This window comes from Poecilia formosa, unplaced genomic scaffold, assembly GCF_000485575.1.
Source record: "Poecilia formosa unplaced genomic scaffold, Poecilia_formosa-5.1.2 Scaffold135, whole genome shotgun sequence".
NCBI classification, from domain to species: domain Eukaryota; kingdom Metazoa; phylum Chordata; class Actinopteri; order Cyprinodontiformes; family Poeciliidae; genus Poecilia; species Poecilia formosa.
In genome coordinates, this window is record NW_006800074.1 from 1,432,212 (window position 1) to 1,455,361 (window position 23,150).

General features: G+C 38.5%; 1 protein-coding gene across 4 annotated transcripts in view; it reads left to right on the plus strand.

Moving 5' to 3' along the window:
• LOC103145094 (IQ motif and SEC7 domain-containing protein 1) overlaps window positions 1-23,150 on the plus strand; it is a 138,409-nt gene that overhangs the window by 32,503 nt on the left and 82,756 nt on the right. For all 4 annotated transcript variants that reach the window (XM_007562367.2, XM_016676481.1, XM_007562370.2 and 1 more), the window contains one exon: window positions 4,551-4,658. In XM_007562367.2, the coding sequence (XP_007562429.1) occupies window positions 4,551-4,658 (108 nt within the window). The remainder of the gene's footprint in view (window positions 1-4,550; window positions 4,659-23,150) is intronic.

Genomic DNA, 23,150 nt, shown 5'->3' on the forward strand with positions numbered 1-23,150 from the left:
CATTGTTTTCCAAATGTGTGACTAAATAGATTGCCTTAATTCAATACAGTTCATTTTAATCCAGCTTAAAATGATTTTATTACTCTGAAACGGAAATTAGGTTTGGATTTTAGAGATTTTGATTTTCCTTCTTAGAGAACAAGAAACTGTATATGTGTAGTTAAAGGATATCTGTGTTTCCTGACCATTTGCTGCTTTGTGTAAAGACTAATATTTCAAAATGAATTCTGAGCTCAACAGGAAGCCGGTGTGAAGAATTTAGAACGGGGGGTTATATGATCTCGCTTATTGGAACGTGTCACTGACCTTGCTTCGGCAAAGGAGAAGCTTTCTACAGTTAGATAAACGAGGCATCACACTGCTCTGAACATTTTTAAGTGAATGATGAAAGACCAAGAGATTAATTTTATATGCAAGTCCAGTGAATGAAAATTTAGCCAAGGTTATATGTTGGACTTCATTAATTACTTAACTGATGTGTGAGTATAATCTAGGTGGTTCTATAATCATTGTTTCTGAAAATTGTAAGCCAGATAGGTTTTTCATGAGTAAAGTGGATAACATGCCTCTCCATGTCAGTGTACACAAGCTCCTTTTTAGCTCAGCTGAACAGCCATGTTTCACTCAAAGTTGTACAATTTTTTTTACTATGGCCTCTTAGACAGCATCAGTGTACTTTTGTAATCCAGTAGAGCAGCACATCATATCAAGTATCAATCCTCAGTCTATTTATATTACATTTCAAGTGGCACACATCCAAACTGCGTGCCAAAAGTATATTTTCCTGGTTGGATGGACTTTCCCTGCCCTCTGTGCCAGCATGATCACAAAAATCTGGACTGCAAGGATCCTTAATGAATCTTAGTGGGTAAGTACAAATGATAAAGGACTGTCTAGCAGACACTAGAGACCACACCAGGAGGTATGCATTAGGCCCAACACAGTCGATCAATTTAGATAACATTTTATGCTAATGTGTTTTAGAAGACAGCAAATATCATGAACATTGTAACAGATATAATTATAAGACTGAATAAATACCTGGACTGAGTACTGAGCCTTGGGGAGCTCCACTGGTTAAAGACATTTTCACTGAAGAGAGATCATAAGCCTTAACTGCCAAACTCCTTTGCCGTAAATATTGGGGAAAGAAGCCAACGCAGAACCAGAAATGCATGTTAGATGTCTAAGGCTGTTATGTAAAACACTGTGGTCATTATTGTTGATGTGCTGAAGTTTGAAGAATTTTCAACATTAACAGCCATCAAAAGACCAAGAAAAAGCTTTAAGACATCTCCTTGGACTCATTCTTCTGAAGACCAGTATCAAAAGTAATCCGAAATCTGTAGTTATGCTGTTAAGTGTTTCAATCAGTAAAGATTTGAATGTCCACTTTAAAATAGCTGAACTCTTTTTGAATCTATTCAAGTCACATTTTAACTTTTAAAGCTGTAAAAGTTAAAATATGATGTGAACAGATTGAAGACTTGCTTTAATAAAATTTTACATAAAAATGGAAAACTTGGTCATCAGTGTAGAATATGAAAGGATGAATGTAAGGGCCCTTCTGGTTAAATTTAAGTTTCTTAAAACATAAAGGAGTTTTTGCTGTACTGATATCCATCCCCCAACTCATATAATCTAAAGGAAGCAACTGAAGTCGCCACGTCTCCAAATGTCAACTAGTGTTTGATGATTTTTATGATGGTCAAAAGCCAAAGTGGGGGGCAGCCTGTAGGACTTGTTAGACCAACAAGGCGAGAGGAGTGCTATTTAAATCCACTCCATTATACATGAACTCCATTTACAGTAAACTGTGTATGCTGAGTACAGTCTGTGTACAGCAGACTGAGGGCTTTGTCTGCAACACATCTCTGTCTGGGGGAAGAGAATCTTTCTAAAGCAGCTTTGCCACTTTCAGGTTTGAAAAAAGTTCACAGCATTTGACTTGGTGTCACCCCTGGAGTAGCTAAAGGTGAGAAGCTGAGTGAATTCCTTCTTAGTTAGGGTCCATAGCTCTGAGTCCTGAATTTGCATATTTCAAATTAATATTTCATTATGCAGAAAAATAGCAGCAAATGGCGGTAGGCATGACACAATCAGCCTCTGCTGTCTCTCTGGACTTCAGAGCTGGATTTGTGTCTGCAACTTGTTTTAAACAATAAAATTAATTTAATGCTTGGAAAAAAAGAAAAGCACAGAAGAGATCTGACATAAAGACTTCATCTTCTCAGTAGTACGTGCTGGTGTGGGATTCTCATGACATGATGACCTTGAGTTAAAATGCCAGCATTTTGCTGTATTCACACAGAATTTCAAAAAAAGAAATGTACAGATGCATCTCCTTTAAGTTATTACAATATAACCAAGCTCCTAAATTTAATACACAAAGATTTTTTTTTAATCTTTGCTTCACGTTCCTCGCCAGATTAAGATCTCTGTAGCTTGTGCAACCTTTTCTACCACACTTTTGTCTTCCACTCAACTTTCCATTTCTATGCCTGGACAGAACATGCTGAGAGTGTCGGCAGTGTTATAAATCATCACTGGTTAAAAGTCGTATTACAAAATATTCCATTTTTATGAAGGACTGAGTTTTGGTATTAACTCTAAGCCATAATAACTAAAGTTAAAAGCAATAAACGCTTTACATTTATAAGTAGTTGACTGACATTCAGTTGTATGACATGATCAAATTGCTTTAATGCTCCCAAAATAATATTTAGGTAGTACAATTTTACTAATGTTGTTTACAGCATTACATTTTGTCTTTAAAGAGCAATACGAGTATTTGAAGGTGGAACAGTCTTACACCCAGCTGACCGACAGTGCACAGCAACAGGTGGTGGAGGGGCAGGGCTGTGACCTTCGTCCCATACAGCAAGAGAAATTGTCTACCATCCTGGTATTTTCTCTGCCATCTCATTTAAGGGAAGAATAAGATGGAAAATTGTTGCGGTTTTTAAAAAAAACGTTGAATAAAGTTGGATTTCTTGATCTGGTACTGAAATAACTGGGTGACAACATTGTTCTTAGTGTTTGGCTGCAAGCTGCAAGCTTACGAACTGTGCTTCATCCATCTGAAACAACCAAAAGGCTTTGTTTTGTTGAAGCATTAGTGAACAATGGATGAGAGAGACATGCCTCTTAGGAGATCTCTACATACAACAGTCTTGTGTAGAGTACAAACAAAGCTTAAAAGTGAGGTCAGATGCTCTACAATTAAACCTCACTCCTGTTGGCTTTTCCTTTCTGTGATCCTCCATATTGGACAGGATTATAATTTCTATTAGCCTCTTATTGCTGATGAAGACTTGCTTAGAAAATGTAACAGTGTAAATACAGATGAAGAGAAATATCACACATCATGACGCATATGATTAATAGCTGATCAACGAATGTACACTGAACATAATTTTCAGTGTTTACATTCTAAAATGTATGTACATTAACTAAATAGTTTTAATATCTTTAATATATATCTGTCTGTGTGTCTGAAAAGGTGAATGCCTTGCTTTTTTTTTCTAATATTTTTCTTTGGACTAGATGATATTATTGCTCGTAATTCAGTTTCTCCCAGTCAGAGCGGACTGCGTTTTTCTGAGAAATTGTGTTTTACACACAGGGAGATTTGAGGCATGTGGAGAAAAATTCAGTTCAAGGACAATAATGTTTTCAAAACTAAGCCATAGAATCTACCCGCTTAAATTAATGCAGTTAGTTTTCCTCAATATCTGTACAGCTTATTTTCTACAGCATTCTGTAATTTAAAGAGTAAAACTCTTGCAGCGCAGTGCAGGTGTATTTTACTTAATTGGGTGGAGATGGGGTAAAACCAATCCCAGGAGATGTTGTCGATAACAAAAATAAATAAATAAATAAAAAATCCTCCATCCCATTTTCAATTGCTCACAGCTTTCTAAGAAATGGTGTGTAAACGTCAAAAACAACCAGCTCAATAGTTGTAGTGACTTTTTTACAAAATAGAAGAGAGAAAATCAAAATAAATGTTTCGAAAATAACAGAAATATGATCGATAGAGCATAAATAAAAAAAACTGAATACGAGCTCATCAGTCTTATTAACGAGCCGCAGGCAGTAGCACGTACAGCTTTTACGTCGTTTGTAGTTGATCATAGTGGGACCTGAGGCCATTTCTCTGTTCCTGTAGCTTACCTTTTAATATGTTAAAAAATGAATTCAGGTAATATGCTGTAGTAGTAGTATTTGTGCCAAACTGATAAAAAGATATCGCTTTGCAAATGACTTTTTTTCTTTCCTTTTGATGACATATTGTAGAAATAAAACTGAAATGTGTCATTTCCAGTTTGCAGTTTATATCTGAAATGTTTGATTACGCCGATGAAAATAAACAAAACATTGGGAAGAGTGAAATCCACAAAGAGATTTAGTTCTTCAAATAATTAATGCTTCACTGACAAGTGGCAGTTTCACACTGATCATTTTTCTCCTCTCATCTGTCGTCATACGTTTGCAGGTTTGTGTTGTGCTGTGACACTGTTTCTCTTTTTTTTTTTTTTTTTTTTTAGGAGGCATGCATCACTGCCGGTTGAAGCCACAGAAAATCCCGGGAGGTTAGGATCCGAAGGTTGCAAGAGGGTCATCCCCTGCCGCAAGTGGAAGTCTGCGTCCTTTGGGTACAGTAAGATATTATTTGGTGTTACAGTTCTAAATGTGCGCCGTGTCTCTTAATAAGAGCAGCGTGTACATATCACATCCAAACACCAGCGGCTTTCTGTCGTCCTTCTGTCATTGTCTAGAAGTTGTCCCAGCTAAAATCAGTGCCCTGCTGTAGTTAGCCTTTCTTCGTCAGATGTATCGGGAGTGACAGCTTGACAGCTGCAGACTTTGCCGTGTCCTAATGTCGGAGGCTTTGCAGCTGTTCTCCAGTCATCAGCGTCTCATGAATGCAGGTCTGGGAGCCTCTGTTTTGTTCGCCTGATGTGTACGCTCGTCTTTTTTGTGACCAAGTGCACTATGGGAGGAGATAATCAGGTTCAGCCTTAATGAAATATGATCTCGTCTTAAAATGAGCCTTCAGTGCTGCTGAGCCATTAGCCTGCCCTGAGCTCAGACCTTCAGAAACCTTCTCGGCAAACAAGGAGAAAAAGAGAGCAGTCTGTCAAATCTGTGGGACTGACTAGTGGGAGCTTCAAAAGACTTGTGAGAGTTTCAGAGCTGCCTCCTAGTGCTTTGTGCTTCATCATTAAAAAGAAATATGCGCTTAATCCATAGCCCACTTTTGGCTCATGTGCAGCACAAAAATAAATCATTCTTCACGGTTTAAAAAAAAAAAAAGTTCTATAAAAAAAAAATAAAAAAACTGTTCAGTGTCTGATGAGAAACATTTGCAAGTTGTTTTTAGACTTTGTTAAATTGCGAAAACGTCACTGATTAACTCACTTATTTATCCGCTCCTCTTGTCTTGGCTTGATTGTTGCTTAGTGAGTCATTTTTAAAAACAGCTAAAGGCTATTAGGTTAAATGGATTATGATGACTGTAAGCAGCTGAGGAGCTTTGTTTACTGTACAGCAGGATTATCCTGACACAATTACAATCAGCTGATTGCTAACTGATAACGGCTGAATGCGGTGCGCCTCCATGAAACTCTGCTTCTTTGTCCTTGCTGGATTGATTCTCAAAAGCTGCAGTATTATTTGGAGCTAAGATTTGTGGTACATGGCACAGAAGTTAGTCTTATCAAAAGAATAATGGCGCCTCATCATACCATGCTAAAAGCTACGATTTTGTGGCTGGAGAACATTATAATCCTTTCTGCTTTCTATACAGTCGCCTGGGAGTTTCAGGTATTCTGACAGTCAGCACAGTCTGGTCCAAAAAAAGGTTAGCATTAAGGGTACAGCGGTTCACAAAAATGAATCAGAATTCTTGTTGGGTTAAATTCTGATGAGAGGGAGCTTTGGAAAGGGACTCTATTATGGTCATATTTCTGTTGGTATAAACAGTATTTTTTTATTTTTTTTTCCGGCTTTGGTCAGGTTTGAATTCTTTGTTGCTGCAGTTTTCTGGCCTTGCACATTAGTTCGTTTCCTTCCTTCTCATCAGTTGTATTTACATTTTTGTGTTTCAACTTGGTTTTTCAGTTCATGGCGGAGTCAGCTTGTGGTGGAGCCAGCTACATAAATGATCAGAATTGTTTGTGAAAACACGTCGGACAGTCAGACATAACCAACGTAATTTATTACCGTCCAATGAAAAACCTTAAAATTGTCGGGCATGTTGACTGAAATGCTTTTCTTCTATAATCTAGCAAATATATTGCAATAAAAATGAAAGTTGGCCAATTATTGTACTGATGTCACACATGATATGCTGCTGCCTCAAGCATCTCTGTGTTGTGTGTTGATCATTGTATGTTGCTATAAAATGTATATATTCATGGATATTATGGTGTCTGAAACTTGGTTTTATCATTAATTTCTAAAAGTGTCCCTGAGTCAATGTATACAGTAGAAAGTCAAATTTTGCTACAGCTGACAATGAAGTTTGTGAAGTGCAAGGTTAATGTTAGCATGCTAAATCTTTTTTTTTTTTTAAATATGATTCGATCTTTCTTTTTATAAAATATTTCAGTGTGGTTTCAGTTGATAATGTCGAGACACAACTTGCAGAAAACGTTACTCATTCTTCTGTAGCTTGGCGATTTGTTTTGAACATCTTATAGTTTAATGCTTCAGATTATCTCTAGGAGCTCTTTCCTACTCAGCAGCTGTTTGTGGGCAGCATACAGAGAAGGTGACAAGATGCAGAAAGGCAGAAAGGTGCACCAGTCAATACAGTCTCTCTGTCACTGTGACTTTAAAAGTCGGTGGTAACTTAGTGATTGCATACGCATTGGTTCTAATATCAGCAGCTGAGTAAAGATAACGCTGCTGATTATATGGGGGAGTATTTCTGTATTTCTTCACATTGAAACAAATGTGCAACAGTGTATTGGGATCAGCTGTGAAGTGTTCTCAGAAACGGATTCGGTACAGGCTGATCATTCATCCAATTCACAAACAAACAGTTCCATCCTGTTTTCTAAATGGATTTCCTTGAGGGATTTGTACATCAACCAACACCAACGTTTGGTTTCGGGTTTCTCTGGCCAGAAAAGGTAATTTGTGCCAGTCTTTCCATTCTTTCTGTGTCAAGCATCCGTGACACTGTGAAGCTCATTGTTCAGCTGTTTATTGTGTCAAACATTTCAGGCCAGTTTGAAGTGTAACAATGAATATGAGTGGGCAGCTTGCTGAATGCATGCCTTAGAAAACACAAACACACTGTACAGGGCTGACGGAAAGTTTAAAAAATGAATAGCTGCACGAAACGGATTGAAAGCCAGTGCCGACGCCTCCATCACAAACTGTCTTGTTATGAATTATTTTTGAGGGACGATTTCCTTCGGTAGTGGAAGCTCTCTCACCACAACGTGACGAAGGTCATGCACCAGATTTGAACTCAGGATGTTGCATTGATGTGGAATGCAGTGTTGACCACGGAGCCGTTGGGAAACGGCATTTTTCACATTGTGTTTGAAGCGAAATGAGGAAAGATATTGTGTAATCATTTCCCGCTGAAGCTCTGCGGCTGTGTGAGACTCCCGATGAGTGACTGATTCTTGCGACTGTGTTTTCTGACTGTGTTTGTGTGGCGTTAATGTGAAACGAGTGGGTGAAATATTAATTACTTTGCCACTTCTGATGTGCGGTGCCATGCCCGGCAGCATGCTCATTGCCTCGCTTGGTTTAGATGTATGTGATAATAGAACATGTTGAAGAAAAAAACTTTAATTATCCAAACCGTTTGGAGGACTGAATTATTCATTACAAATTTTTGTTTGGAAAAGGGGGAGTCTGACCTGTGTCGAGTTGTTGTTGCCCAGTCATTTACAGTAACGTTCAAAACTGAACTACTTTCAGATTTTTCACATTGATGCTGCAACATTTTGGGATCTTGCTGAGCTTGTGCGTGATAGAACATCACAAGGTAATGGCTAATTGTGAAGGGGAAAGTAAATTACTCATATTTTTCTTTTAAATTCACAAATAAAAGTGTGAAAACTAAAACCGCACATCATTCTTGAACACAGCATATCCTTGGTCGAAACGGTTTGGAAGATGGATAGAGCTAAACACAGGGCAATCCTGGGAAGAATCGTGTTAAAAGCAGCAAAAGACTTGAGTCTGGGGCAGAAGTTCACCTTCCAGCTTGAATACAAAGTCAGAGCTACAATGGAATGGTTTTAGATCAAAGCAGAAATGGTCTAGTCAAAACCCAGATATAAATATTGAGCTTGTTTGTAAAGGCAAATGGGCATACATTTTTGCCAAATGTTGTAGACATTCCCCAATAGCAGTAAAACGTGGTATTGATTTGGGGGATAAGTGATAGTGCCAACATTTCAGATTTATAGTTGTAAAAAAAAAAAAAGTCAAAAACTGTCATTTGTGATGTGTGTGACTGATTTCACAATCTTTACAATTTTTTTATGTTTTTATGATGTAAAGCACTCTGAACTGCCTTGTTGCTGAAATGTGCCATGCAAATAAACTTGATTTAATTGTTTGATTTTACTCCCACTTCACAAATTATACACTAATTAAGCTAGCTACTATTGAAGCATGAGAAAATGTGCAGAAGTTAAAGGGGTATGAATAGTTCTGTTTTCAGATCTCTTATTGTTTTTTAATAGCTCCATGATTTGCTTGAGCCTCTGAGTTCTGAGCTCGAGAAGATATTGGAAATTAATATATGAATCTTGACGTTCGAGCCATGCTACTCGCAGAGACGTGCTCAGAGCTGGAGTTGGAGCAATCTCTGGAGACGAGCAGTCAGATTCAAAGCAAGCAGAACGACTGCCTTACTGTAATAGTGAAAAAATACTCCAGGGATATGCTTGAATCAGGACTGCTGTTGTATTCTTCTCCTTCCATCTCCGTACGTGTTTGCACTCCTTGTGTCTCACCCTGCTGGTTTTCTTTTTCTGTTGCTCAAGCTCTTCTCTTGCTTTCAACAGTAACACACATAAGACACATTTGATCTGCATGTGTAAGGGACTTAACAACAAGCTCTAAAGGCTTAGATGCGATGACTTACTTCCTGTGCCAAGATGTATATGAGTCAGTGCATGTTACGATGATTCTGTGTGCAAATTTGCTAACAGTTCCACAAGTGAGCACCTCTCTGTAACGGCCAACAAGCAACAGTTACAACCAATATTTAAGAGTGGAGCAATGATTTGTTGTTTCACCTAACCCTAACCTGAGCAAATGATCAACTGACCACTGAAACCTTTCTTGTTGGGGTTTGCTGTAGAGAAAAGAAATCCTCCTAAACTCTTAGTTAACTTCAACAAGAAAGTAAGTGAAACTTTCTGAAAGATAAATTCCACCATATCAGTGATCATCCAGAGACAGCATGGCAGATCGTCAAATAATAATAATACTAATAATAATACTACTTCTAATAATAATAATAAAACAAAACAAAACAGAGATTCAGATGTTCCAGGAAGAACAAAAGTGAGTTAGGAATATGTTGAAAATTTTCTCGGGAGATATAATCTTGATGAGTCAAATTTCCTCCGGCTTTGGTGACTACTGTCAAGTGATGGTGATATACAAGCAGTGTTATGAGACTGCTGGGAGATTTTTCCTTTATTCAGTTGAAAGAAAAACAATCCTTTCAACTATTACAGTGCTATTTAGTCATTATAGGCTTGTGCTTATGCAGGGAATACTTTGGGAATACTTGGGGATTTTTATGTATTTATTTTAACAACAACAACAAAAAAAAAAAAGGTTAAGACGTTTTGAAATTCTTTGCAATCAGTAAGGAAACTGTTTGCAGTCAGCAGCTAACTCTTAGTAATCTACAGTAAAATGTAAGACTGGCCATATTTATTTATTGGCTCATTGGGATCAGGATTGAAGTAGTGTGATCTCAAAATTATAAATATAAAAAAAATCCATCCTTATTTGTTCAGTGGAGAGTATTTAATTTAATATGCTTACTATTTAAGTTTCTTCTCTAACTTTTCACAGAGTTGGAGCACAGAGACAAAATGATTTATGACTATTCCTTTTATCATCCACATGTTTTCCTCGGGGTTTAGCACCCTGGGCATGTTTCAGCTGATGTAATGATCAGTACAGGTAAATGAAACATGCACTAACATGCGTCTGCTAAATTAGCATTTCTGAACTTGACCAAATGCACTAAATTACCTGAACTCTGCCACGGCGTCCTCGTCTAATTTATAGACCTGTTCCTCGATGTGTTTAATGTCCTTTCTCTGTAGGTTTTGTGTGCGTTTCTCATAGCGCATCCAGTCAGGAGCCGACAGTAATCCTGAGCCAGCAGGCCGCACAGTAAGAGGAGAAATAAATTTAAAAAAAGAACTGAACATTAAAAGAGTAAATGTGGAATAAACTGAATAAAAGTGGAGATTACCTGAATGTGAGTTTTAATTGTTATATCATAGCTCCCATTAGCTTAAAAAATGTCTCACCAGCCAATAAGTTAACAGTTAAAATGGCTTCCTGAGAATGCCAGGCTGTGCAACACTTAATCTCAACAAAAGTCAGAAAATCTACACTAAAAATCTTATAATGAGAGCCCAAGGGAGAGTGTTGTCCTAAACTGACCTGACTCCAGTCCAAAGTTTGTATTTTCTTTCACCTATTCTTATTATTTTACTGTGTCCTTCTGTGTGATGACAATCTGCAACATTTTTCACACTTGCAGCTTTTGTTCTAAAAATGTTTGGCTGTTTTTGGGGGCGGCGGTTTCTTCTTGACTCCATTGCCGCCGTGTTTTCCAGTGTCTGCTGAGTGCTCTCTGTGGCATTGAGAGGTAAACGCAGGAAGTGTGTTTATGTCAGACTGAGACTGTAAAAGTGGAGTGGTCAGGAAGAGTAGATGTGAAGAAGCAATGCTGGACAGGAGGGTTAGCTTTGTACTGTAGGGTTTACATAAACATAACAAGGTTTTTCTAGAACATATCTCCAAATCTTACAGAAGTGCAGATGAACTCATCAATTAAGGAGGAAACAACCTTCCTGTCCAAGGCACTTTCTTGTCATCATTAAATCCAAGAGAGAGAGAGAGAAAAAAAAGTTTGAGCTGATTGGTGTACTGCCTGTGAAGTAGCTGTTGCATTCATTGCCCGCAGCTGCCTTCTAGTTCAGTCCTGTGTAGAGTTAAGACCTCCCTGCCTCTCTGCACCCATCAAGTCCAGCTCAAGGCTGAATGAAGGCTTTTAAATACCCAAGATGCTCGCTGTGCTTCTCCCTTTTCCTGACTTCACGCTTCTCTTTTGATTCCCCTTCTCTCCCCCTTTACTTTAGATTTTTCTCCTTCTTCCTCTCAGTCGATAAAACCCCTGGCAGGTCTCAGTTCTGCCACCTTCTCCGACTCTCCTCGTCTCTCGTTCTGTGTCGTCAGTCATGACAAATCTGATTGGATTTATAGGTATAGATACAGATTGTGGGCTTGGCAGCACGTATTTATACTCCTCTCTGTGTTGCGGCCCAAGGCCTATAATAGGGTTAAACTGCAGTAGGTTATATTTATGTTCATATGTCTATCTGTCAAAATCAATATGGAGATTTAAGACTTCTTTTCCATGAAGCAATGTGTAACATTACAATAGAAGAAGCAGGAGGAACAAAAAATTTGACGCTTTACTTGAACACCAAGTCATTACATTCCTAGCCTGGTTTTCTAAATGAACAAAGTGATATTTTCAATTTAACTCATCTAAGAGAAACCTTTCCCAAAAGCTGTTGATGATAAACGGTGCAGGAACGAATACCGTTGTCGTAAACTCAGACTGCATCTGGCATGCATAGCAGTTTGTTTTGACTAAATCTATGAACCCTCAAGGCCATTTGAAGTGTCATCTCTTGAACGCTCCCAAAACGTCTTGGGCTCATTTTCACAGACTTTCGGTGCATATTTAGGTTACGCCTCCTAACTGGTTGGTGATCATTAGAACGAGCCGCATAAATAACGCATACACATTATGTTCTTCATTACAGTGAATGTCCATTTCAGGACAGAACCTGTGATTATCTGCAGGCCTTTTAAATAATAGCACTGCAGAATCAGAGCCTATCGATTTAGAATCGCGGAGACGCTGCCTCTGCTGCTGAAGCAGCTGCCCTGTTATTTGCTGACTGCTTGAGGCAGAAAGGCAGCTCATAAGAGCGTGTCGCAGAGCCGAACACGGCGGAAAAACGACACGCCGTGGAAGTGGAAATGTCTTCCCATGTGTGGGTTCACGAACCCCGCATTGTGGCATTAATTGTAACTATCCCTTTGTGAGGGATGACTATACCTGAAGTCATTTCGAGACAGGCTTAACAGCACAATAAACATTTATTGTATGTGGCAGCAGACAGTGTTTGGTAAATAAATGAGCAGTTATTGTGGGGATGAAATACTGCTGGGCCAAAAAAATAAAAAATAAAAAAGGGAATAAAGAAAATGGCTTCTTCTGAACATAACGTTACACCAGCTGTAGGAAATCCATCTTTATTGGGCTTTTTATTTACTGCTGTTTGTATTGTAAAATTTTGATGCCACCAGATGGGAAATCACAACTTCACGATTATTTAATAGGCCTATAGAACCAAAGGCCCGCTTCAGTAATGAGTCTGAACTCGTGGGAACGCTGTCTTTGAGGTTCCCAGCTTCTGTTTCGTCACCATATTCCCCAACAGTTAATTACAGGCTCAGTTCGGCACTCTGAGGCTGGATCTGAGGAAATGCATGCTTCTGATCAAGGAGCGCATGGTTTTTCCTTTCGGCTCAGAATGAGTTTCTTTGACCGAAAGTCAGATGGGAGAACGTTTTTGCGGTGTGCCTTTCACTTCACTCGGTCCTACTGACGATCCTATCGGCATTATCTTCTGCTGGGACACGGAGCCATGCACAGAGTGTGTAGTGTGTGTGGTGTGCATGCACACTGTTTTGCCTCTATGCAGCTATGCCGTGCCACAATATTTTTAGGGCTTTTGATGCAGTGAAAGGTAGGCAGGAATCAGCTGTATTGATTACCCTTTTATGTGCATCAGAATGAACTCAGTTCCAACTTTGATTGCATAAAAAAAAAATGCTGTGCTGTTTCTGTGCCAAATCTGCTGACTGATACCTTTGCACAATGATATAATTGTTGTTACTTTTTTTTAGCATGCCTGCAAACTGTAGCTTTAGAAAAGGATGTTAAATAGCACGTGTCAGTAAAATTCTGCCGAACTGAATTTTGAATTTAAATGTTCAGTGAGATTGATGACAGGAAAATGAATCACTAAGACTGAATCAAAACGGTGTTAAAGGTTTCACATTTAAGCAAACCAGGTCTTTGCAGCTTTTCCGCTCATATTTTTCTACTTATGCTATTTTTGTTGTTTCAGTTTAATTGTACACAGTATAATCATGTCACATTTTACTGGAAAATGTTTTGAAATGATTTAACATATTATTAATATATGACATCACAAAATCTGTTTTAATGGGGTTGGGTTTGCTTTTTATCTCCACTTTCCGTTTGTATGAGTGAATAAATGTCTTCTATTGTCGCTGAACTAGGACAACAAAACTCGGTGCACTAAACGATTGCAGAACACATGAATGAAAATGTGGTAAAACAGTAATAAATGACTAAAACGTTTAACATTCAGGAATCTAATAAATGCACAGTACGGATGTTTCATGGGAACCGTTGAAATTATCTTGATTTACACGTCTCCCTATTCATAAAAACCCTTAAAACGATGTTTCCTAACAGGTTTCTATTTATAAACTGTATTTCAGTTTGTTCTGTTCCATCTGGTTTAAAGGCGAAAGCTGTCAGCATGAAAGTACGTGATTACCTTCAGTCATAATAACCAATTTGTCCTTTTACACACTATTATGGTTTCAGCGAGCACACAGCCTGCTATCTGCGTTGCCTTCAACCCCCCTCCCCGAATCAGATACCAGGCAGCAAGCCGTCTCTCTGAATTGCAATGTCATTATCAAGACAACTGCTCTTGTAAAATATTAATTTCAATTTCTCTTTTAGCTGATGGGGTGGAAAAGAAAACTTTTCAATCTAAAAACTGCATGCATAATCAAGCAATTTGATTATACAATCGGAATCAATCACAAAGGTGGGAGTTTGTGTTTCAGTCGAGGTTAAGAGTTGTGAGTCTGCGGTGGTTATATTGGTTCAAGCGGTAAGTACCCAGATAGGTGTGTGTTATGTTCATGTGGCGATGCTGTGATTCAGAAAGCCTCAGAGTGAAACAACATGAAACGGATGTTCCTCACACTATAGCAACGACATGTCATGCTTTTTGTCTTTTTTCCTCTCCCAGCTTTACTGCCACCATATTACCCTGTGCCACTTCGGCAGGATAATTAGATCAAGTGATAGATTAGCGATACTGCAACTCCCTCACAGCTTATCCTTTCATCAGCTCCACGCACCAGTGATATTAGGCAAAAGAGCCTCAAAGCGTATCAGATCTGTCTGCCAGTCTGATGATAGAAAGTTGCTGTTCCAAAGCCGCTCAGATCGAGCAGATGTAAAGAGAGCGTCACACAGATCAGCTAATAGAGCAAGGTGTGTCGCACTTTTCTCTAGTTTCCTAAAGATCGGAGAGCACTCACGGTCGATCTCGGCTGATTTTTCAAGGATTCTGAACATGAGCAACAACTTATTGACAAGAGGGTTGACCTGGATATATATTTGTGTGTGTGTGTGTGTGTGTGTTTGAATTTGTGTTGCATCTTCAGATGACAAAAAAAGAAAAACAATTGATTCAGATAGTTATGCTCTAGATTAGTGTTTATCAAACCTTTCAGCTACAACTCCCCAGAGTACACAATACCAGCGTAATGCACTTGTATCCCAGACTAGTGGAACCTGCAAACATCTCCACTAAATCAAGTAAATCAACAATCGATTTAGTGCTTTTATCTATTTGTAAGTTCTGTTTGTAGCTCTTCTCACATTTTAGAGCATTATTCGACTTTGTCATGATAATATTTTGGATTTTAATTTCTGATGAGTATCTTAAGATGTCACACCAGAGCTGCTGAATTGACATAATGACCCAAGTCGCACTTTAGTCACAAAAACAAAGACTCAAGACTTGACCTAGACTTAAGCTGTGAAGACTGTTATAGTCAGACTATAAATGGCATGCAAGGAGAAATATGTATGTAATTGGAGACTTGAGAATTTATTTGGACTGGAATTAAAATGAATAAAACTTGACTGGGAATTGCCTGTGAAAGTCTGATGCGACTTGGACCTAATAAAAAAAGGACTGCTATCTCTTTGCATACATGACAATTTTGTAAAATATTTCATATAAAAATGTGAACAAATCTCAAAGTCAAATGTGAAAATACTACAGGAGAAACTGAAGGAGAAAAGAAAATACGTTTTTATCTAATAGATATGGTAATGATTTTATATTATCTGGTTATTTAAACTGAAACAAATAATTTAAGTGTTAATAATTTGACTAAAATGCATAAGAGGTATTGCATAATTACTTACCAATGTTGAAAAGCTGTCCTCCTAAGATGGGCTTTGTTCAGTGATCAACCGGCCAAGTATTTGGAAATCTAAAGTATCTGTTCATTACAATAAAACTAAATAGAAAACAAAAAACTGTCTCAGTCAGCAAATCATCAACAAAAAGGATGCTCTTTGATTCCATCTGATTTTTTTTCTCTCTAATATTTTAAGTATTTAAAAATAGTATCTTTTTGCATCAGTTTACTAGTGTTTTCGCTGGGATAAAAGTATTCGAGGTACATTTTCTAAAACTAATACAGCTGTGCATGCGAGGTGGTGAGTGGCTTATTACCGATATCAATTCATCTACTGATATCAGTTTTTCCACTGAAGTCTAAATCTTTGCGATGGCAGCAAAGAGACTCAGCTGCTGACTGGTGGGGGTGGTGGGGGGGGGGGGGGGGGGGGGGTCACGCTCTTGTCTCTGTGTCACATTCAGACAGAGAGAGACGGCGCTTTGTTTGGCCTGCCAATGAAAAGCTCGTCTGTCTTCCACTTCTGATCTTCTCAGGCTTGAGGCCAAGCAGGGAACAGAAGGAGCCTTTGCACAGCGGCAGAGCCCTCTGCCAGTGAGGCGCAGAGAGGCCGTGCAGAGCCGTAACATGGAAAACAGCAGGGGAACTAAACCTCTCGCCTCTCATGCCCAGAGCAGGGCGGAGAGGTCTCTTATCTAAACGCGGGGGGAGGCGTTTACACGCTGTTACTGGGGAGGTTGGAAAAATATTTATATGGAAAAAAAAAAAAGAAACTTTATGGGTGTGTTTTAATCAGAGGAAGTTGCTGATAACTAAACACATCAAAGCTGAAATAACGAAAGAGGTGATAGGTTGTTATATTTTCATTTTGTGTGTGTGTGTGTGTGTGTGTGTGTGTGTAGCTGCAGTTTAAATGTTTGAGACCACATATATGTAACTGTTGTCTAATCTTGTGATACATAAACACTCCAATTAGGTGTTTTTTTTTTTAACAGCAGCAGTGGTTTATGGAGAGAGAGGGATGGGAAGAGTGGCTTCCTCAGGCAGAGAAGATCATGCACTGCCATCTTGTGGTTTGTAGCATCAATCACCCAGGGAATGATTAGCTCTCACCACCTCTCTGTTTTGGAGATGTTTGAATTAGGAGGAAGCCCCATGAGAGGAGGACAAATCTCTACAGAGCTGCATGTCTTAGAAAACAAAAAAAAACAAAAAATCTTTCTGTTTGGTTTTCACTGTTAGAAGATTTTTCTTAAGCGCTGTGGCTCCCACTTAAGTGTGTGTGTGCATATCAGAGCTTCCCTGGGTTCATGCACAAAATAAAGGCAAAGACAGGTTGAAGGTCTGTTGTGACAAAGTGGTGAGTCAGTCTGTTAGAGGGCAAACACAGAACATGATGTTTCTGACGTTCAGTACTTGTGTTATCTGTGTTTATGTCAGACAGACCAACTCCCAATATCACTAAACTAGGCGAGCAAAGGGTAAGAAACCTTGGATGGTTCGCTTATTATTTTGGGGAATGAACACGCTGTTGGTATTGCCTGATTACTGACTACATGTATTATAAAGTGTAGTTTTTTTTTTTTTTAGATAAAAATGCAATAGAATAAATTTGACAATAGAGTGTCTTGCAAAAGATCTAATACCCAATTGAATTTCTAAATCACAAACTTGACTTTATTTAATCATAGTTTTAGATTAAAATGGTGCATAATTTGGAGGAGGAGGGAAAAGATGCATGCTTTTTAACTTTTTCTACAAATAAAATCCAAAAAGTGTGTAGTGTTTTTATATCTGGCTCTTCTGAGTCAAGACTTTGTAAAAATCAACTTTCAATGTAATTCCAGTTTTTTGGTTTAGAGATTGATTTTTTTCCCTGTTCTTTGTTTTGTCTTAGTCAGGGTGGATAAAGAATGTCTGTCAACATCAGTTTTCAAAGTTTGCAATATTATATATCAACCACACAGATTTCCAATATTGCTGCTTTGGCTGTATGTTTGGGTTGATGTACTGCTTGAAAGTGAACCGCCGTCCCAATCTTATCCTTGACCTGTCGAGTGTATTCCATAATGACCTTCCTTCCTTTTTATTATAAGCCCCCCTAAAAATGGTAAATTTCCTTCTACTTCAGAAAAATGCCCTACCTCATGTTGATCATCGCATTGCATCCTAGTAATAGACTTTGAGGTTTGTGGTTGTAACGTGACAACCTGTGCATGCTTTTTAAACCCCTGTAGTTGTTTAAATGGCAGGAAAAAACAATTTGAACTTTTTTGCATAAAATTATGCATAGATGGCTTATAAGCCGTTGTCAGAGTTGGCGGTTTTTAATCCTTGTAGGCTTGACTCAAAGGTTAATTGTCTCAGCTCAAGTGCGAGGACATGAGTCACCGTTGTTAAAGATCTAATAAGGCCGTCTGGTGTCTCACTCCCTTTTCTCTGCTTTTTTTTATTTTTATTAATCTGATCTGAGCAACCCCAGTTTTACAATTCATCAGAGTTTCATATGACTGTAAAACATTGACTGGTCATAAATGTCAGGAAATCTGAATAATTTATTCAGTTTTTACAATGTTCTTAAATAAATGAAAGCTAAAAATGTGAGTAATACTTCAGAAAGGGTTTGGTATTGCAATATAAAAAAATACATAATGTTTAGCTGTACTAAAGTGATTGTATTGTGGGAAGGGAGTGGAGAATCCATTTGTGTGAAGAAGTTTTTTTAATAAGGGAAGGGAGCAAGGATAAAAGTGAAGATTGGTGCGTGTGGGGTTATTTAGTTTTTACCATTTTCATCAAGACCTTTCAGATGATCTCATGAAATCAGGAGAGAGAGACAGAGAGAGAGAGAGAGAGAGAGATGTACTGTAGTGATGTCGTCTCATGAGTGGGTTCAGTTGCTACCAGGCGCTGCTCACTGAGCAGCTACTGCTCTACAAGAAGGAGGTCAAGAAGGACACAACTGCTGGAGAAAAACAAAATCCACCCACTCCGATTTTTGTTCACAAAACCTATCATATGGCTTCTTGGGAAAAAATAAAATAAAAAAAATCATCTCTTTTGCATTTAGCTTCTTTCACTTTGCTACAAAAACGAAGATCGCAGATGCAACTATTTATTAGCCAAACATTTTGAATTTACGAGACATACTTCGAAGGAAAATGATTTTGTCAATTTATAGATCATGTTGTTTCTGATCAAATAGAGGGGAAAAATCAGCAATTGCAACATATTTATAAAAATGGTGTTCCAGAGGCCACGGTTAGTGCTTTGCTTCCTTTCCTCTGATTTCTCTAGCAGCTTTAATTCTTTGGAGCACAGATTTTTCTTTATCAGTCAGGTTCTAATGTTCTCATTCAGACAGGTCAGCTTTGCAGGACCAAGCTCTTTGATCGCCAAGTTCTCCTTGGGTGATATGCCTCAAAACAATCTGACCACACATTTTTAAAGTTTCTTTTGAGGCTTAGGAATTATTTCTTTAGTTTAAAATTGCTTACAGTTTCAAAAGATATTTGAATTTTTTTAGGACAACTTCAGACCACTGTGAGAAATAAATACTTCAGACTGCACAAATAGAAAAACTATGGAAATTGGGAATATACTAATAATTCAGATTATTAGGGAGGGTTTTTTATTTTATTTTTTTATTTTATTTTTACCCTAATAAGAATGAGTAAGCTGTGCAGGCCACTGTGTGGGTTTGTGATTTGGAGTGCACGCCGTCTGTGCAGTCCTGAACAGAATCCTGCAGCTAGAGTTAAGCAGCTCACATCAGACTGTTCACCAAGGCCAGCTGGATCAAAAAGGGGCCATATGGTGAGAGAGGACAGCGGGGAGGTTGGGAGAAGAACACCAACATGTGCAATATTTGTACATCTAAAAGCCCACAAAGCAGCTTCCAAGAAGTTGGACCCGCTGTCAGTGTTTTTAAAGGATTCCTTTAACTTTTCGTACATTTGCAGTTTAGGTCTACATTCAGGCCTGTGAGGGATCCAATGTCAAGGGAGATTTTATATCGACCGTGGAGTAGTTTGGAGCTGCCTCGGGGTCGCTTCGTACTACAGTGTGGGCAGGTGCCAAATCCCACTGGAAAATGAAATCAGCATTTCCATAAACCTCGACAGCAGAGGGAAGCATGAGGTGCTTTAAATTTCCTGGTAGACTGCTGCACTGGCTTTGGACTTGATAAAGAACACTGGACCAATATCAGGAGATAACATGGCTCTTCAAATCGTCACTTAGTGCAAAAAAAAAAACCTCACATTGGACCCCAAGCAGTTTGGACTCCATCTCTACCACCAGATTTTTGGGGCGTTATTTCTAGAAGAAATGCAAAATTTACCTGAAGATTTAGATTTTTGAGCAACAGTCCAGTCTTTTTCCTCCTCCGCCCAGGTAAGACACTTCTGACATTGTCTCTGGTTCATTATGGATATAACAGAAGCAATGTGACATTTGCAGCCTGTGGATATGCCAGTGTTTTGAAAAGGATTGTACAACAAACTCTCTGATGGACTTTGCTGCACAATTCCCTCAAAGCAGCCGTTATATTTGTAGCGGGTACAAATTTTTCAACAGTACTTCTTCCTACCAAGCAACTATTCATTGATATATGCAGATACAGCACCAGGTCAAATGGTAAGCTTTTTACGGTGTGCCCTTTTGTAGCTTACCCTCCAACCTGCTGGACAATTATCAAGCCAGCAGATCTACCACATGGCCATAACATAACAATGTACTTTTTTTTTTGTAATTTACTGTTAGCTAAAAGCTATAATTATCAAAATTAATTCACAAAAGTTGCAAATGTGTCTCAAAAAATAGATAATTGAAATAAGTTTTAAATTGGGTTTTTCTGCGCTGTCTTATTTGCGGTCTTCTGCAAAGATTGTGTCAGACTGTTCCTTTTTCTTTTTGTTGAATTAAACCAAACCCCAGTGAACACAACTTGACAGACATAAAATAGTATTTTGATACCAACTAGCTGATCCCCTTAGAGCTGTATCCTTGAATTTCAATTAGCTATTGGCGTTCAGGGATGGTGCATCTCACAGGTCCTATACCCGGTCTTTGCTGGATCTTAAAGACACAACTTTCAGTTGCAGAGTTGAGTTTTCCTCTCCGCTCCTGTAAGAAGCCATTGTTCACACACACCAGCACGTAGTGCACACATTGTGCAGCAGTGAGGGCACGCAAATTGGCCTGGAAGTGAAGTTACATGTCAAGCTTTGGTGGAATTGTACTTGACATTTAGAGGAAATTCCCACAAATTAACTGTCTAGAAGTGACATGAGAAGAGCTGCATTACAAGAGTTAAGCGGTTCAAAGTGCGAAGCTCTGTAAGTCGGAGGCCCTGGCATTCAGAATATCGAGTGAAATAAAAGGTAGAGCTAGTTTCAGATGTAGCGTGGCGCTGTGCTTGTTCACACATCACACGGGGTGTCCTATCGCATGCACGGTCTCACGCAGCACTTCATGATCAGTATGTCTGACGGCGGAAAGAGCTCTCATGCTTGATGATTACAGACTGAAGCAATTACGCAGTGGATGTAATCACGATTAGATGATGTGCATACACCATTACTACGCCAGACAGGTTCATTAACAAAAAAGACAGAGGTCTGATGTTATTATTCTCTTTGACCTTAAAGATCAAGATATCAACAGCACTGCATCAAGCGTGCCGCTCTGGAGACTGGAGGCCATCAGCCTGGGATTTCTGTTCCATGATTGTGTGTAGGTGTGTGTTTCTTTGTTTCCTTTTTTATGAACTTTTCTTGTATTTTCATTAACCTTCTGAAGACAAATAGGCCTTTCAGGGACTAAGGCCTGGTCCTAATGCTGCAGACACTTTTATATTTAAAAATATACTATTAATGGTTAGAGTTACAAGCTTCCATACTGAAATTAATCAGAGTCAAAACCCTATTAAGAGTAGGAATACAAACTTGTGTATGTGTGCACGTAGGCGTCTGTTTTTTCTTTTCACCCTCTCCCATCCCTGACAACCGTCCCGCTTTAGTTGCCGTTACCTGGTGAGAGCTTGAACAACATTATCATCTGCATTATTTAGTAGAAGCACAGCACAATGTGGCTGCTGTATGTATTTTACAGCATCTGTTCCGACTCATTTTGCAGCCAAAATGTCAGTTTTCAGTTCATAATCGAAGAACTGAAATAAAATGTCCATTGTTTGGACCTTAGCAGAGCTTATCAGACATCCTCTCTGGTTTCATGATGCAACCTCTGTGCAAGCTATACGTCTCTGGGCATGTCTGGCATTATAAAGCTCGGAGATGTTAGCAGCAACTGATTTGTAAAATATTTAAATAGGTAAGTCAGTTTCTAGTGCAGTTTGGAGATTTTTGTGGTCGATCTCCATCTTACCAAGATTGAAACGTTCTGGTCTGCTGATAGCAGTTTTATCCGATAATGATTTCTCTCAGGACTTTTTATTTCCATCAAATCAGCAGCAGTGCTTAATGGAAGCTAGCGCTGACTTGGCACCGGTTCTTTTGGTTTCCACTAAACTCTGCCTCGAAATAGATTCTTAACTCTCAGCTCTAACCCGAGCCAGAGGAAAGAACCACTTTTGGAGACTAACTAGAATGTCGTGTGATGTTTAAAACTGAAGTTAGAAATGAAAAATGTAAAAAAACAAAACAAAAAAAAAAACCCCAACAATAATAATAGTAATTACCAAAAGGTGAGATAAGCATTGAAAAACATCACCATGAAAAACTATTGCTCATCCTAGAGATTCAGTTGTTTAGTCCTCCACATTGAGCCAATGTTTTTCAAATCAGCTACTAAACACTTTGCCTTTTCATAATGAGATGTAATAAATCCTTCTCTGAATACTGAGCTCAAGTGCTTTTAATGTTCTCTTGTTACCAATCAAAAATCGAAAGGATTCTTCATAAAATGATCAACATTATGTTATGTTATGCTGATCATCTTCTTCAGGCTGCTGATATCAACAAAATGTCTTAAGTCGGAGGCTTCTTCAGATTCGCTGTAATACGGACTGCTACAGCAGATCCTTTGTGCCGACAACCAACAACGTCTACAACAACTCTTGGAAGAATCTTGCAGTTACAACATCTGGGATTAATAACATACTTTTCAATTGACCTGAATTGCCAGGAATGATTATTATCACAAAGAAAAAACCAACCAAACTAAAAATGTCTTATTATTATTTGTGTTGAATTTAGCTTACAGCAGCTTTTGTGCTTCTCCTGACTTTATTTTTAACAGCTCAATATACTGAAAATAGCTCACTTTGTGTTTTCATATTTCTAAAATTAGATTTACCTTACCGACAGCCTCCACTCCACGTAGTATTTTTGTTGCTATGATATAGTGGTGCATTTATATCGCGGGTTCACTGACTGGAAACAGATTTTTTTGCTCATTTCTCCTGGTCAGAGCCGATCACCCCGTTCCCTAGTGGATTTGTCGGTGCATACTTTATTTGATTTATGTTTCCCCCTAAATGTAATATATAAAAGAAAGCATACCCAGTAGGTATCACTAGCTTTTTGGATCATAATGAGAATGTGTTTTTA